The 18,138-nt window shown below is 44.8% G+C and overlaps 1 protein-coding gene across 1 annotated transcript in view; it reads right to left on the bottom strand.

Moving 5' to 3' along the window:
- Positions 1 to 18,138, bottom strand: part of LOC141726974 (transitional endoplasmic reticulum ATPase-like) — a 55,839-nt gene that overhangs the window by 22,134 nt on the left and 15,567 nt on the right. Inside the window, exons 8-13 of the mRNA XM_074532137.1 lie at positions 15,615 to 15,748; positions 15,213 to 15,348; positions 14,113 to 14,225; positions 13,391 to 13,555; positions 13,158 to 13,280; positions 403 to 615 (exon numbers count right to left, since the gene is read on the bottom strand). Coding sequence (XP_074388238.1) covers positions 403 to 615; positions 13,158 to 13,280; positions 13,391 to 13,555; positions 14,113 to 14,225; positions 15,213 to 15,348; positions 15,615 to 15,748 — 884 coding nt within the window. The remainder of the gene's footprint in view (positions 1 to 402; positions 616 to 13,157; positions 13,281 to 13,390; positions 13,556 to 14,112; positions 14,226 to 15,212; positions 15,349 to 15,614; positions 15,749 to 18,138) is intronic.

Here is an 18,138-nt window from a genome sequence, read left to right as displayed (position 1 = left end):
CCCTGACCAACAAGGTGTTAGGTTGTATTCTGACACTGACAGTGTTTTTTGTACTACTGCATTTTATTTTAATTCTCCTATTAAGTTGTAGGGTTTTTTAATTTATACATACTAGTAAAGAATTGTTACTCCTATTCTCATATCTTTGCCTGAGAGCCCCTTAATTTCAAAATTATAATAATTTGGAAGAAAGGAATTTGCATTTTCCATTCCAAGAGAGGCTCTTGTCTTCCTTAGCAAACACTTGTCTTTCAAACCAAGACAATACCCTAACATCAGAAAAGCAGCCTCTGCTCTCAGTGCAAGCAGGGAAAACAAAACCAGGCCAGTAAGATGGGTGCAGTAGAGGGTTTGGGAGTACCTCAGCACAAACATAGTACAAGGAGTAGAAGAAATACTTACTTTGTCAAAGATCTCACGCACGTTGGCTTCAGACTCACCAAACCACATAGTGAGCAATTCTGGCCCCTTGATGGAAATGAAGTTTGCCTGGCATTCATTAGCAATGGCTTTGGCCAGGAGTGTCTTACCACAACCAGGTGGCCCATAGAACAGAACCCCTTTAGATGGGGTCATGCCAAATTTGAGGAATTTGTCTGGGTGTTCCACAGGATACTGAAAGAGAACCAAACAAACAAATTAAAACCTAGCAATATAAGCTAGAACAGGACTATATCTTAGAATCACATAATTGTTTGGGTTGGAAGGGACCTTCAAAAATCCTTTACTCCACGGGCAGGGACACTTTCCACTAGACCAGTTTTGTTTCTGCTCCTACCAGAAGCACTACCTGAGATGACTTGTACAAAGCATTTGGCAGAATCCCACATGACATCGTGGGCTCTTAACAAGAAAGACTGGGATTTGATGGTGTGCTGGTTTGACCAGGAAGAAGTGGGAATTCTGGGATGCTGTGGTCAAACCAATGGGTGCTCAGATTTTGATATTGGCACCTGATGTGGCCAGTGGGGTTTGGACACACCTCTGAGAACACACAGGGGTTAAAAGCAGAGCTTCGTCCCTGGGAGTTTCTCTTGGGACTTTGAGGGAAAGAGGTCGGATCTCCCTCCCCCATCCAGCTGCTGCTGCTGGGTGGGGGAGGGGCAGCCATGTGGTAGGCCTGGGCCTGGACAGAGATGGGGGGGTGAGGAGGCCCGTGAGGATGGAAGGGTGGAGGAGCCCCAGGAGACATCGGGCAGCCACCCCCCCCAGCCCTCCCAGGAGAGAGAGAGAGGGAGAGCCAGCGATGACGGAATGTGATAGCAGCCAGCTGAGGAGGAGAAGGGGGGGGAGTGCAGTGAGAAGGTGCCCGGAGCAGCAGTGAGTGTGGGAGTGCCAGAGCTCTGGGACAGGCAGAGACTGAAATTTTTAACCCTTTTCTTACATGATTGAGACCTTGCGAAATGCTGATCCTCCTGGTGCTGAATAAGAGAGATAAGAGATGAGATAACAAGGACCTGGCCCGAGGGAAGTGGAGAAGACTGGCTGAGTGGGGGGAGAGATGACGGAGTGGCCTTTTGGCTGGACTTTTCTTGTGTGGCCACAGACTGAACCAGTTTTATTCCTGTGACACAGAGACTGCATTTAGGGGGAGGCAGTGCCTCAGAACCAGGAGGGTTCAGTGTGGGTACCCCTCGGCCCCAGGGGGTGAAAAATTGGGGGGGACAGATGTCCCAAAGCAGAGACTGTGCCTTTTTTGGAGTGAGACAAGGCATCCTTAAAAGACAACCCTAAAAGCAGCTCTGGTCCATGCACAGTGGTGAGGGCACTGGGCATGGAAGGGAAGATGTCACGATGGCAAAAGGATTTTCCGGGCGGTGCTGAGTGACATGGAAGTACATGAGGTTTCAGCGTGTTTCCAGGGGAAGCCTATGGTGCAAGAAGGACTCCTCTCCTCTTCATGAACTGAGGATTGAGTATTCTAAAGGGTGGTGCTGGACTGAGAGTTGGTGATTTGGGGGAATGTATGGCATTGGGAAATTATGGTGGGGGGGGAGAAGGAAGGTGCTTTTGTAAGGTTTTCAATTTTTTTTTTTTCTTTTCCCTTATAGTTTTTTCTTCTTTTCTTGTAGTTTAGTTAATAATGTTTTCTTTATTTCTAAGCAGGAGCCTGCTTTGCTCATTCCTGGTCACATCTCACAGCAGACACCAGGGAGAGAGTATTCTCATGGGGGCACTGGCTCTGTGCCAGGGTAAAACCATGACAGATGGGTGGACCACTCAGTGGATAAGGAATTGGCTGGATGGTCACACTCAAAGAGTTGCAGTCAACAGCTTGATGTCCAAGTGAAGACCAGTGAAAAGTGGTGTCCTCAGGGGTCAGTGTTGGGACTAGCACTATTTACCATCTGTGTCAGTGACATGGACAGTGGGATTGAGTGCATCCTCAGCAAGTTTGCCAATGACTCCGAGCTGTGTGGTGCAGTCAACACGCTGGAGGGAAGGAATGGCATGCAGAGGAACCTGGACAGGCTTGAGAGGTGGGTCTGTGCAAACCCCATGAAGTTCAACAAGGCCGAGTGCCAGGCTGTGGATGCTGACAGTTTAGTCAGAGAGAGAAACAGATAACTTTCCCACGCATCATCCTGGGGAAGTTGCGAGAAAGCTCAGAGAAAGAATTAAAACAATTCTTATCTTAATCTCTCCACCTGGTGTTTGTGAACATGTGGAATGTTTGTACATGATGCTTATGGTAAGATAAAATAACGTGTTGTTCCTAATTAACCAATGGTGTGAAGGGTGTTGTTTAAGGACCAGTGAGGTTCTGGGTGAACTATCCTGTCTATAAATATGTGCAGTTTCTAATAAACCTTGCTTCATGCCTTCTAAGAAGCATTGGAGTCTGTGTTGTCTTTTCCTTGATGTTCCTAACTCAACGGCGGCACAAGGTCCTGCATCTGGTCGGGGCAATCCCAAGCACAAGTACAGGCGGGGAAGAGAATGCATTGGGAGCAGCCCTGTTGAGAAGGACTTGGGGGTGGTGATTGATGGGAAGCTCAACATGAACCAGCAATCTGCACTCGCAGCCCAGAAACCAACTGTGTCCTGGGCTGCATCAAAGCATGGCTAGCAGGTTGAGGGAGCAAACAGCTCTTGTGCAGGCACATCCTGCAGCAGAGCAGGAGATAGCAGCAATCAGTGAGTTTCTAAAGGCAGGGTAACCCCAGGAGACCATCAATACACATGTGGAGCTTGAACAACAGCAGCTGACTCAGCACGGGCCGGGCTAGGAGTGACAGCAGCTGATTTAAGCTCAGTCTGTCACTCACAGAGGTGAACAGCTCAGGTGCAGGAGCCTCCAGGGAGCACGAGAGACCAGAAGCATAGCAAACAGAGGGGGCAAACAGGACATGGCATGTCAGCCAGGGTGGGGTGCAGCAGTTTGCACTGCAGTTGACAAGGAAGGGCTCCTCTCAATACGAGGGCCAACATAGTAGCAGTACCAGAGAGCAGGAAATAGGAGCACCAGTTAATGCCAAGGGGCAAGGGAAGCCCTTTCTTTCCCAGTCTTACTAGTGTGAGCTCCCAACATTATGGTGATGACACTGTAGAGCTTGTTCCCCAGTGGCTGTTGGAGTTGCTGCACCAGTGACAGACCTTCTGACAGTACATGTAGCTCTGCAGGCCTCTGGTTGTAAGGAGTGCCTGATGCCTATCTGGGAAGCTGGGGCTGAGTCATCTCCTCTGCAGAAGGTGTGTCCCTGACAGGGAGCTATGTCACCAGGTCAAGGAGTTATGTGAGGAAGCAAGCAGACCGCAAAGCATTCATGAAGATGAGAAAGTGATAGGATATTCTCAGAGACCCTACAGACTCAGGAGTTTCAGCCCCCCTCTACATTAGAGATGCACGCAGGCTCTGTACCATGTCTTAAGAAATTCAAAGTCAAAAGAATGCTGGAAACTAACCACTCTGTACAAGGAAGAATTCTCTTTTTCCTCCTGAAGACTCGCTATTAACAAACAGGTTTAGTGCCCTCTAAGCCAAGGAGCTGGGTAAAGGCTTCAAGCAAAGCAGTAATATATCTTAGTTTTGAGATTTTGCAGGGGAAAAAAAGCTTGGGAAGCAGCTGAAAAGAAGCTGTTTGTCAGACGCCAGAGCAAAGGACTGTTTGTCAGACGCCAGAGCAAAGGACTACAAGCCTACTTAGGTATGGCCGGATGGTGTCAGTTATGGATTGACAGTTATGGAGTACTGGCAAAACCCTTGTATGATCCTCCACCAGAAAATACTTGGTATGGACTCCTGAGAGTCAGAGGGTCTTTGAAGCCCTAAAAGAACCTTAATGACAATGCCTGCACTGTGAGTCTCACATTTGAACCAAACCGTTTGAGTTATTTGGGCATGAAAAGATGCACCTGGCACTAGGGGGACTGGTGCAGCATTTGGGGTCATGGAAGCAACCCGTCCAAACAATTGGAACAAAAAGGAAGACAGGACATCACCAGCAGGATAATGTTGAGCTGCTTAAAGTAACCACTGCTTTGAACTCAGCCATGTTTCTTCAGGCTTCAGAAGAAGCCCAGAGACCTTTGTACCATGACTGCCTGGTTAGACAAGTGTGTTCTGGCAGACTGGATCTCAAGAGCAATTCCATCCAGGACCAGGAACTGCACCTATACACCAGTGGGAGCAGCATGGTATGAAACAGAAGATGGGCAGCTGGATATGCAGTGGGAACCTCGACTCAGACAATAGAAGCCAGGCTTTACCTTTTAACACATCAGCACAAAAAGCATAAGTAATGACTTTACAATGAGTGCTAGAAATCACTGAAAGAGTAAACAGATGGACTGATTAAAAATATGTTTCTGGAATAATACACATCCATGAAACAAAATGGAAGGAAAGGGGATTGTTATCAGCACAGAAGTCTCCTATCAAGTACAAAGAAGAAATTAGTAAACTACTACAGAGTGTGCAAAACTCAGAAGAAGTGGCCATGATGCCCTTGTAAAGCCCATCAGTTTGGAGACTCCCCAGTTAATACAGGGAATCAATTAGCTGACAAAACAACAAAAGAGGTTGCTGAAAAAGGTATCCTTGCACTAATACCTAGCAAAAAGTTGAATGTCTGGGAACAAAACAAAATTATAGCAACCAGGACAGGCAGTTAGCCCCATCATTAGAAGCTATGGGAAATCCCAGCAAGTGATTGGTAACCTCATGTGGGCAGGTAATTGTACCTCCACAATTAATGTATAAGATAACAGAACTAAAACATCAGGAAACACATTAGGAAATAGAAAATATGGTGACTAGTTTATCAAGGAACGTAGTTAGCACAAAGATGACAGAAAATAATAGATTAGTTGTCGAAAAATGTGTGATTTATTTTGCAAAATAATCCCAAGAAAGGAAAAAGGCCACTGTTGGGATAGTAAAACAGGGGAATTCACTAGGTGATAATTGGGAAATTGATTTTGAAGAACTGCCCAGGCAGAATGGGAACTGGTACATTTTGGTATTGGTAGATACTACTTCTGGATGGCCAGAAGCTTTCCCATGTTGTACCAACAAGGCAAGGGAAGTCTCAAAAGATTTGCTGAAATTAATATTTAATAGCACTGGAACTAACTCTTTTAAGTCTTAAAAGGTACAACACTGTCAACAGATCATTGGGGCTAGACTTGCCTGTACATCCTTTCTGACCGGGAGATACAGTGTGCATCAGAACCTTGAATTTTGGACCAATCCAGGAGAAGTGGAAGGGACCATATCAAGTCCTCCTGGTAACCTACACTGCACTCAAGGTAAAAGGAATCAAACCCTGACTTCATCACATGTGGGTAAAACCAGCAACCACACATTAAACACAGCAGAAACAAGACTGACTAACACCTTGGAGGTTTTTCATCTAAATCCTATAGTTTTAGGTATAGAATGTGATTTTCTAGGGGTATGCTATTTATTGGACCTAGATGAAGATGATAAATAATTGCATATTTATAATAATAGAAACTATGACCTTAAATTCTTGGAAGGGGAATATGGTCCTTAAGTCAGATTACAGAATGCAACTTCTATAACAGCTTGTTTACCAATACCAACCTCTGCAGAAAATTCAGTTCCATGGGGAACTTTAGTCAGCAATTTGACAAAAATCTGGGAACACATGTGAGAAGGACACGAAAACTATAGTGGGATGGATATAAAAATCCATCTTTACTCCTCAAATATTTACCTTTAGGAACAGACTAGCTATACACAATTTTACTCTAGAAATGGAAGCTTTAGCAAATACAACTCAATTGGGGTTTGCTGAAATAAATGACCAATTGCAAGGCACAACTAAAATGACCTTACAAAACAGATTGCCTTTAGATCTATTGCTACTACATGAACATGGAGTATGTGGATACTTGAATTTAAACAACAGTATTTGTTGTGTGCACATTCTGAATGTGACTGCTAAATTGGATGATCAGATAGAGAGGATAAAATTAGTTGCTGCATCTAGCAGAAAATTAGGGACAAAATTAGAAAGTAACTGGTTAAATAAAATATGTAAAGGACTTGCATTTTCTCTGAGTGGTTGGTTGGCCTCATTTTTGCAAAGCATAATTGTGATCATAGTAATAATTGTGATTACGATGTTTGCTTTAGGTTGCATAAAAAACATGATTGCTAATGCAATGCAAGGAACTTATACAATGTTATTAAAAATCAAAGTGAAGCTTATGAAGGCTTAAAAAGACAAGCTTCACAAGCCTCAAAGGGGGGAATGTTACCAGATGAAAAATTGTCTACACCTGGTGAGCTAAGACAATGCTTGTTCTTCAAAACCCACTGGCCTACAGAACTGCACAATGCCCATTGTGTAAGAAGGAGAATTGGAAGTTCACCAGTCCCAGTGCCCTGCCAACTTGACCAGGTCAGGTATTACATTGGGGTCCCTCAATCACTAGAGACCACCAGAGACCCCCAGGACAAAAGAACACATGTGTAAAGGGGAGGGAAAATGTGTTAATGATTTCCGGAAAATTATTATCATATGTATGTTTATTCTGGGACAATCAATGAATATGTATGTAAAATACAGTATATAAACAGAAACTTTCCTGTACTCACTGTGCTCAACTTTAGGAGGAGCTATCCCCTCATGCATCCGGCCAAATAAAGAATGCCTGCTTCTTAATGCTACATTGGTGTTAAGGAGATTTTTAGTTTACCAAATTTTTGGTAACAGAATTATGTTCTGCTTGACCTCATACTAATAAACAGGGAAGACCATTTTGGAGATGTAAAGGTTGGGGGTAGCCTTGGCTGTAGTGACCATGAGATTGACAAGTACAGTATCATGCGAGGAAGAAGCAGGGCAGCAAGTAAGATTGTAACCATGGACTCCAGGAGAGCTAACTTTAGCCTCTTCAGGGATCTTCTTGGAAGAATCCCATGGGAATAAGTCCTACAGGGAAGAGGAGTCCAAAAGACCTGGTTGATATCCTCCTGGCTCAAGAATGGTACATCCCAATGAGCAAGAAATCAGGCAAAGGGGACCCAAGCAAAAGCAGGAAACACAGGAGATGGAAGCAGGGTCAGGCCACTTGGACTGAATATAAAGAGGTTGTCAAAGTGGAAATGAGACAAGAAAGGCCAAGGCCCATCTGGAATTAAATCTGGCCAAGGATGTCAAGGACAACAAGAAGGGCTTCTTCCAATACATCAGTAACAAAAGGAAAACTAAGGATAATGTGAGACCATTACTAAATGAAGAGGGGACCCTGGTGACAGAGAATGCAGAGAAGGCAAAGTTACTGAACATCTTCTTTGCATCAGTCTTCACTGACAAGACCAGCCCTCAGGGATCTCTGACCCAGGAGACCAGGGTAAAGGAATGTTGGAAGGAAGACCTTCCTTTGGTCAAGGACAGTTGGGTCAGAGAACACCTAAACAAACTTGATATTCACTAGTCCATGGGCCCTGATGGGATGCATCCATGAGTGCTGAGAGAGCTGATGGACACCAGAGCGAGGCTGCTCACAATCAGCTTTGAAAAGTTGTGGCAATCAGGAGAGGTGCCTGAGGACTGGAAGAAAGCAAATGTCACCCCAGTCTTCACAAAGGGCAATCAAGAGGACCCAGGGAGCTACCAGCCAGTCAGCCTCACTTCAATCCCTGGAAAGGTAATGGAGTTCCTCATTCTGGAGGCCATCTCTATCCACATGGATGACAAGAAGTTGATCAGGAGTAGTCAGCATGGATTCACTAAAAGGAAATCATGCTTGACCAACCTGATTGCCTTCTACGATGAAATAACTACATGGATGGATGAGGGGAGAGCAGTGGATATTGTCTACCTTGACTTCAGCAAGGCTTTCAGCACTGCCTCTCACAACATCCTCATAGGCAAACTCAGGAAGTGTGGACTGGATGAGTGGACAGAGGTGCATTGAGAACTGGCTGAATGGCAGATCCCAGACAGTTGTAATCAGTGGCACAGGGTCTAGTTGGAGGCCTGTAACTAGTGATATCCCCCAAGGTTCAATACTGGGCCCAGTATTGTTTAACTTGTTCACCAATAACTTGGATGAAGCGGTAGATCCCTCCTTAGCAAGTTCGCTGACAACACAAAGCTGGGAGGAGTGCCCAATACCCCAGAGTGCTGTGCAGGCATTCAGAAGGACCTCGACAGGTTGGAGAGATGAGCAGAGAAGAACTGTCTGAAGTTCACCAAGGCAAATGCAGGGGCCTGTGCCTGGGGAAGAAAAACCTCAGGCACTGGTATAGGCTGGGGGTGGCCTGCTGAAAAGCAGCTCTGCAGAGAAGGACCTGGAGGTCCTAGTGGACAACAAGCTGTCCATGAGACAGCAATGCCCTTGTGGCCAAGAAGGCTAATGGGATCCTGGGGTGCATTAAGAAGAGCATTGCCAGCAGGTCAAGGGAGGTGGTCCTGCCCATCTACTCAGCCCTGGTGAGATGGCATCTGGAGTGCTGAGTCCCATCCTGGGCTCCTCAGTACAAGAGATACATGGAGCTCCTGAAGTGGGTCCAGTGGAGGGTGACAAAGATGATTAAGGGACTGGAACATCTCTTTTATCAGAGAAGGCTGAAGGAGCTAGGCCTTTTCAGCCTTAAGAAGAGAACTGAGGGGGGACCTCATCAATGTGTATCTGTATCTGAAGAGAGTATCATCAAGAGGATGGACCAGGCTCTTCTTGGTGGTGCCAAGCAATAGGATGAGAACCAACAGGCAGAAACTGATGCACAGGAAGTTCCACCTGAACATGAGGAAGAACTTCTTTACTGTGCGGGTGACTGAGCACTGGAACAGATTGCCCAGAGAGGTTGTGGAGTATCCCTCAGTGAAGGTATTCAAGAACTGTCTGGATGCAATTCTGTGCCATGTGCTCTGGAATAACCCTGCTTGAGCAAGGGGGTTGGACCAGATGATCCACTGCAGTCTCTTCCAACCTCAACCGTTCTGTGACTCTGCCCTCCTGCTCTGCTCTTCTGAGACCCCACCTGGAGTACTACATCCAGTTCTAGGGCCCTCAAAATAAGGATGTAGACCTGCTGATGCAAACACAGCAGAGAGCTGATCAGAGGGCTGGAGCACCTCTCCTATGAAGAGAGGCCGAGAGAGCTGGGGCTGTTCAGCCTGGGAAAGGCTCTGGGGAGATCTTAGAGCAGCCTTCCTGTACCTAAAGGATGCCTACAAGAAAGCCAGAGTGGGACATTTCACAAGTACATGTAGTGATAAGACAAGAGGGAATGGCTTCAAACCGAAGCAGGGTAGATTTAGATTGGATATTGGGAAAAAATTCTTTACTGTGAGGGTGGTGAGGCACTGGCATAGGTTGCCCAGAGAAGTTGTGGATGTTCCATTCCTGGAAGTATCCAAGGCCAGGCTGGATGGGGCTCTGAACAACCTGGTGTAGTGGAAGGTGTCCCTGTCCATGTGTATTCAGTTTGCATGGCCTGGATTTGGTAGTGGTGGGGGGCTACAGGGGTGGCTTCTGTGAAAAGCTGCTAAAAGCTTCCCCCATGTCTGGCAGAACCAATCCCTGGCAGCTCCAAAGATGGATGTGCTGCTGGTCAAGGCTGGCCCAATTAGAAATGGTGGTAACGCCTCCGTGATAACATATTTAAGAAGAAAAGTTATTGCACAGATGTAATTGCAGCCAGAGTGGGGTGAGAATATGTGAGAAGAAAAACTATGGAGACATCAAGGTCAGTGGAGAAGGAGGCGGAGGAAGTGCTCCAGGCACCAGAGCTGAGATTCCCCTGCATCCTGTGGGTAAGACTATGGCGAAGCAGCTGTCCCCCTGCAGCCCATGGTGTGAGAGTCTGTCCAAATTTTCCCTCATCTGCCTCACGATCATCCTTGGGAGACCACTGAAGAGAAGACCCCCCCCGTCTAAAATATCTGGCTCTGAAGGAGAAAAGTCACATGCCAAGGGCCCTGAGACCTGAAAGCTCAGTGTTAAGCTATTGTTTTCACAAGTGTGTTTTGCTGTATGCTAAGAAGAGGGCACCATGCCCCGTTTGCAACAATAGCAGCTTTGGAAGCTGTCCCATCTCTCGGCCTGGCTGGACTTCTCCTGAGTTTCAGGCGGTCTCCCACCAAAGACCCTCACCTGTTTTACAACCACCGTGACAGACAGACGGAGATGTGAGAAGCTTCTCCACCAAGGACTGAGACGTGAAACTCCTAAAAGGCCCCTCTGCTCCTTCCAAGGACTGGGACTGAAACCCCCAACCCAGGGGAGGTGTGTGGGGGGAGGCAAGCTGACCAAAGCGAGATGTTTGCCTGCAGGTTGTGACCACTGGACCAAGAAAACAATGGCTCTCGCTTACTGCTGAGAACATAGACTACCTGTTACATCTATTCCCTATTGTATCTGTTTCCCCCCCTCACGATTTTCAATAATAAAAACCTCTGAGTTAGCTAGAGCCTTTGAGATCTCCCCAGCGTAGCAGGCAGACCCTCGACTGGCCTGGACCAAAGGACTTCATCTCTGCGTTGGTAGCTATATCCCCTTTCTCTCGCTCTTTCTCTCTCTTTCTCTATCTTTTTCTCTCCCTTAATCCCTCTATCGCATTTTTGCTGTGGTTATTTCAATAAAACTGCATTTGTTTTGATTATCACTGCAAATCCCCTTGTACCATGTTGGTTTTTGCACTCTGAGATCATTCCTACGAACCATCAGGGTATCTGTTCACTAGGACGGATCCTGACACATGGAGATCAATGGGGATGCAGAGATCCACCTGCAGCCTGTGGAGGACACCCATGCCAGAGAAGGTGGATGCCTAAGAGGAGGCTGTGACCCAATAGGAGGCCCATGGAGAGAGGAGCCCTTGCAGGAGCAGCCTGTCCTTGGATGACTGCACCCCATGGAAGAGTGATTCAAGCTGTAGCAGTTTGAGGACTGTTGCCCATGGGCTGGACTCACATTACAGCAGTTCACATTTAGCTGTTGCTCGTGAGATGGACTCATGTTGGACAAGTCCATGGAGAACTGTCTCCCATGGTGAGGGACCCCACAGTGCAGCAAGGGAACGACTCCTCTCCGTAAACAGTGGAAGAAACCATGGGTAATGGACTGACCAAAATCCCCATTCCCTGTCTCCTTGCACTGCTGGGGTAGGAGGTAGAGCTGGAAAGGAGGGAGGGGTGGGGGGGTGTTTTTTTAAGGGTTCATTTTACTTGTCATTGTCCTGCTCTGATTTTTTTAGCAATAAATTAAATTCATACTCTAATTAGAGCCTATTTTGCCCACTATGGTATTTGATGAGTGATCTCTCCCAGTCCTTGTCTCAACTAATGAACCCTTTGTTAAATTTTCTCTCCTCTGGCTGGCTGCGGAGAGGAGTGAGAGAGCAGCTTTGGCGGGTGCCTGGCATTCAGCCAGGGTCAACCAACTACACCATGGCTGGGGGGTTTGGAATGATCTTTGTGGTCCTTTCCAACCCAAATAATTTCGATTTCTGGTGGGTTAAACACAAGAGTCTGCCTGCTCAATGCCACTGGTGTTTTTAAATGGGCACTGGTTTAAAAAGCATCACAACTAAATTGTAAAGCCTATGAACTAAGTGCCAGTTCAGGCAGTTTCCCAGCACATTTAACCCCAACTTCAGTCTGACCTGCAAAAGCAAATGAGAACAGCTAGCTCATTATCTAACCTATTTTCTCTGCCCTCCAAAGACAGTCAAGATGTCTGATGTGAGCATTTATCCTTCCAACATGATCAGAGATAGGTGATGATTTTAATGACAGAAGTTAGATTGAAAAGTAGATTATTTTATTCACAGACAGGCTGTTTCTACAGTGCAACTGAAAGCAGGGATCTATCAAACCCAAACCACCCCAATTCCACAGACCATTCATGACTTTGTTCCAGCTTCTCCTTTCATAGAAGGCTTCAATTACTTCTCACCTCTATGCTAACACTGCTGCAAAGTCAAACTTCACAGGCTCTCTGCATGAGAATCTTCATCTACTTTCTAGCATATTAAAGCCATCACATAACAGGATTCTTGGCAGCAGTGCTATTGCTAGTCTCCTCTTAAGAGAAGCAGAACTGCTGCTGTTCCTGCATGTAGCACAACACCTACCCAAGATGTCCCTGTATACTCCGCTCAGGAAAGCCTGATGCTGCTTCCCAGCACCTCCCTCTCCCCAGGTCCACTAAGATGGAACAGCATGATATTTTCAGTCCATTACATGAAAATACCATATAAACTTTGCATTTACCCTGGCCACAGCCCAAACAGGAATGTGCAGAGGTTCTGAATTTTATTACTGTCCTGGTTCTGGCCAGGACAGGGTACCACCTCACGTCATGCGGGGGGCAGAGGGAGGGGGTGCCTTTCAGTCAGATAGCGTGAAACAAGCAGTTGGGGATAATGTCATGTTCCCTATGGTGAGTACTCACATGTGAATCATTCACATGTCCTGTACACTGTTATTAATACTGTTCATTTTCTTATCTCATTGCTGTTTACAGTAAATTGTTCTTATCTCAACCCATGATCTTTACCTTTTCTGCCTCCAATTCTCCTCTCCATCCTGCCACAGGGGAGGGGGGAGTGAGTGAACAGCATGTGGTTTGGAGTGTTTCAATGGGAACACTAAATTGGGGAATACCCTTCCTAAACCATGGCAATCATTATTTTTCAAGCTGACTAGGAAAAAATCTGTTGGAAACCTTACCTGTACAAGTTCCTGGAGTTCTCTCTTTACATCTTCTAAACCCCCAATATCTTCCCAGGTAACTTGTGGTACCTCCACCACTGTCTCCCTAAGAGCAGAAGGGTTGCTCTGGCTCAGAGCCCACTGTTGTTAGAAGAAAAAGCATTATGTCAATTCTAATATTTTATGTTCACTTGCTTCAGATAAGCAATTAGACATTGCACACAAAAGAAAGAAGGGTACTCCTCCATTACCCTGAAGTCATCCATGGTCACAGCCAGTGAGTTCATCACTTCAGCATCAATGGTTTCATCTTCTAGGTCTATGAGATCCATCTTCTTTCTGATAGCCTGAAGAGCGGCTTCTGAGCAAAGAGCAGCCAAGTCAGCGCCAACATGGCCATGGGTCTCGTTTGCCACCTGAAAGCAAAGCATTAACTATGACTCAGAAACACAAGCAAGCACTCTGCAAGGGCAATGCATGCTCTGGTCCCTCATTCAGAGGTGCAACAAAACTCTGAAGGACAGAAACATTAGTGCTTTGCTGTAAATTCAAGATAAGTGCTATCACATTTAGCAGCAACACTGCTGTTCCACCTCTTACCTGAGAAAAAAGTTGTACTGGAATAGATAGTGTGCAGAAAGATAACCCTGAAGACTGCAGTTCTTCATTCAGGATAGAGATTAAATCCATACAGTATTACTACAATGTTCAGCCAGCTCTGTGAGTGCTGTTTCAGACTTGCTTTATTTTTAAAGAGAATGCCACAGCAAACAAACACAGGACAGTGGCAAGGCACTTCCAGACTGGACTGGTACACATTCATTTCACTTAGCCACAGCATTCTTAACTAGCAAGTGAGGATTTTTGGTCACTGGAAATCTAGTTAGGAGGAAGCTCAGAGATCACATATTTGCTCAGTTTCACGCTGTCCTAAATGAGCAGAGGCAAGCTTTTGTAATAGCATGCTACTCACCTGTTCCAGATCCACATCATCAGCCAGTTTCATATTTTTTGTGTGAATCTGCAGAATCTCCAAGCGCCCAGTGGCATCTGGGATACCAATATCTACCTCTCTGTCAAAACGACCTGGGGAGTACAAGCACACATTGAGTTACTGATTCTGCAAACTAAAGGAGCTATAGTTAATATCTTCCTTTGACATAGGAACTTGATGACAAGCCACAAACAATTTCAGAAAATGCTAGAGCTTTGGGTTTCCCTGCAGCATCAATCAGCACAGTAGCAGAGTCAGATCAGAGAAGGCAGAAAGGTTTATAGCCATTTAGGGAAAGTGAGACTACTGCATTAAGTAGAGTTCAGGATTATATCAATACAGAGGATTTCTGGTTTTTTCCAATCCTAATTTATAGGAAAATATGTTATCCTAACCAACATACCATGGGACATTTTTATTTATTTCTACCTTTGTGTCCACAATTACTGAGAGATTAAATTTTTCAGAACTTTCACAGCAGCACCCAAGTGGTGAAAATCATGAACTGCCCCAATATCTGGGGAAGCAGGATACTCATGTATTACTGTAATATTACCTAGGGCATGTACATCTATCATTTTCTTCAAGCTATAGCTGTGCATTCAAATGCCTCACTAGACATTTAAGAGGCCATTTTTCCTGCAAATTTGATTTTACCAACTGGTCATAGAACAGACGTTCATTTACACTGCAAAGTTTTGAAAACCTGAATCTCAGAAACTACCAGACTTTTCATCAATAAAAGATAAATGGGACAAATCAGAGCCTCCTGCAACCTGAGGCATGAACAACCCCTTAAGCATTTAGTCCTGAAATAGTCTCACCTAACTGATGCAGTGAAAAAATGTGCTACCCTCTAAGTATTTTATTATTTCTACAAGTTCTAATCTAATAAAGCACAAAAGATTATACCAAAAGCTGAAATCTAGAAATTATTTCCAAACAAGTAGCTGGAAAGAAGCTTATGTAACACATAAGATGTTTAATATTACTTTCTACTCAGTCTTTCCAAGGCCCCTGAAGCACAGTCCATAACAAAGTATCTGATACACAAAAAAAGAGATGGCAATTATGGTTACCAAATCGCCTGAGAGCTGGGTCAATGCTGTTAGGTCTGTTGGTGGCTGCCATAACGATCACATGTGCTCTCTGTTTCAGTCCATCCATAAGAGTCAGCAGCTGAGACACAATGCGACGTTCCACCTCTCCATGTGTCTGCAGAAAAAGTAATATCTAGACCAAAAGCTCTAAAACACAGCACACAGGAGCTAGTACTGCACCAAAGCAGACAGATACAACAGACATGAGCTGTTAAGAAACGTCATGAACTACATCAGATTCTTCTGATATCCAAAATCTGACATCCAACTGCTTTCAAGCATTAAGTGAAATACTGCTTTACCCTATAGTCAAATGCAGAGACTCATGCCAGCTGCTACCAAAAAGGATGCACTCCTTTACGTTCTAAATGCTTTCTTTACCTTCTCTCTTTTAGGAGCAATGGCATCCAGTTCATCAATGAAGATGATGGCAGGAGCATTCTTCTCTGCTTCTTCAAAGGCTTTCCTCAGGTTGCTCTCAGACTCACCAGCCAGCTTGCTCATGATCTCAGGACCTAAAAAAATAGCAACTCTGGCACCCAGAAGAGAGGCAGCTAGCCCCAAAAACATGCAGCTGAATTTTTTTTAGTACAAGGTTCACATGTATCTATATTTCAAGCCAAAGCAAATACTATCAACCAAGTTCATTACATTTACATCTGAAAAGGCAAGACCAGCATGCAGAATTACTTACTATCATCATTTCAGTGTTTTCAGTTTAACAGAATGTAACACTAGCCAATGAGCTACCAATAGCTGCCTCTTCCCTTACCCTATTTCACACTTGGTGATCTTTTCTGAAATGTGCCACCACACAGTTAATGCTCACAATGGAAGCAATCAAATTATTTGGTGACAAGTTATCAGGGTAGGGAAAGAAAAAGCTGTAAGATGCCAAAGCTGTCTATAGCATGCATTACACAGGTATGCATTTACCTCTATAAGATTTTACAAATGAGATCAAAAAAACCCAACTGTTGGGAGGAATGGGTTAAAAAGCAAAACACTGGTGAGTGCTCAAGTGACCTTGCAGCTGAAAATAACCCTTGATAAGCCTGTGTGAACAGTAGTCAGTAATCCTCTGGCATGAACTAACAGTGCCCATATCTCTGCTTGTGTGCCCCTGTGCAGGTATTGCTTCAGGGATTCCCTCCGTTATTTAGGTAATGGAAATAAATTTACTCTATGTTTTAGCCATGGGTTTATGGTTGCCCTGGCTGCCTGACTGTATTGATTCACACACCAACTAACCAACCAACCAACAGCAACAAGCCACCACCAAAAAAAACAACACCCCAAATCCCATCTCCTCTCAAAGAATAAATAATAAAAATGTGTAACCACATTAATCCCAGAAGGAAGGGCAGCATTCCTCTGAGATCGCCTACAGTTGCTGAACACTAGTGCAGGGTCACAGATTTATTCTGTTTTTACAGATTCTCCATCATGCTGAAGGGAGTGGTAATGAAGAAAAAGTATGCTTCTATAGGATCCAAGAAAAAGAAACCTGACCTTTGGAAGTGCAAGGCTGCCAGCTGACTGAAGTGGGCCAGCTGCAGAGACACTGTTACAAGCAGGTACTAATAATGCTTCATTACAGGTGTCCTGGATTGTCAAGCAAATTGTATTCTATTTGCCATCTGTATGTCAGTTGTCTTCTGTAAAGTGGGCACTTTTTCTTATCTCTTTCACAACCACTCCTCCCTGCGGGAGACATATGCTGATAACAGGCTATTGAATGCCACTGCATGACTGATAAGAACTATAACATCCCATTGTGAGATGCTCCACCCAGAGGGGAGAGCCAAGCATTCCTATCCAGATATAATCTTGAGATTCTGGAACAGCAGCACTGTTTTCTCCACTGGATTTCCCAGAGAAACAGCTGCCTCTTTCACTAGATCTTCAGAGGAAGACTGCACCCTTCTTCAGGATCCCTGCTCCAACAGAACCACACCTGACACTCCAGGAGGACTGCAGCCACATTTCCAATTGGACTGCTACCAGCATCCTGATCAACAGGGAGTCAGGTTGTGTTCTGACTCTGTCAGCATTGTTTTGGTTTACTGCATTGCTTATTTTAGCTTTTAAAAATTTTCTTCCCTAGTAAAGAACTGTTATTTCCTGCTCCCAAATTTTTTGCCTGAGAGCCCCTTAATTTAAAATTTATAGCAATTCGGAGGGGGGGAGGTTTACATTTTCCATTTCAGGGGAGGCTCCTGCCTTCCTTAGCAGACACCTGTCTTTCCAAACCAAGACAACAGGTAACTCACCAATTCATACCAACTTCATCTACAACACTGCAGCTCCATGCTTGGGACTACCAGACAGAGAATGCATCGCTAACTCTGACAGTGTTATTTGTATTATGCAACAGAAATACAAGTGTCTAAAATGTCCGGATCATTAGCATGCAGTAACACCTTCCACATACTTAGAAAGTATATGACAAAGACAACATATGGCTAAAACCAGTCCGTTTATATCTGATATCTTGAGATATAAAGCAAGTCCCTTCCCTACTGCTGCTCACTGCTATACTGTGCTATATACTTCTTTGCTTTCACCTTCATGGGTCTAAGTGACTGAAATCAGAGAAGAAAAGCATCAATCTTTAAGTACAAATGTTCAGTTATTCCAACACTGAATGTAAAATGGCACAGAAAAGCACTGAGGAAAAGTCACAGTCTGATCTTTACAGGACATAAACCAGTATCCACCTCAACTGCTACAGATGAAGAGTAATCAACAGGAAGTTCTGTCACTTTTAGCTAAGTCCCAAGGTACTCATAGCTTTCAGGATAGTTCCTCACAATTAATATTATATGAAACGGAACAGGTCTTGTGCTTTACTTGAGGGGAAAAACAAATCCACTGCAGATCAGCTTCTTTTCTGAATGGAACA

Source organism: Zonotrichia albicollis, chromosome W (assembly GCF_047830755.1).
Source record: "Zonotrichia albicollis isolate bZonAlb1 chromosome W, bZonAlb1.hap1, whole genome shotgun sequence".
Classification (NCBI taxonomy): domain Eukaryota; kingdom Metazoa; phylum Chordata; class Aves; order Passeriformes; family Passerellidae; genus Zonotrichia; species Zonotrichia albicollis.
Note: the sequence above shows the minus strand (reverse complement) of the source record. Positions and strands in the feature narration are given on the sequence as shown.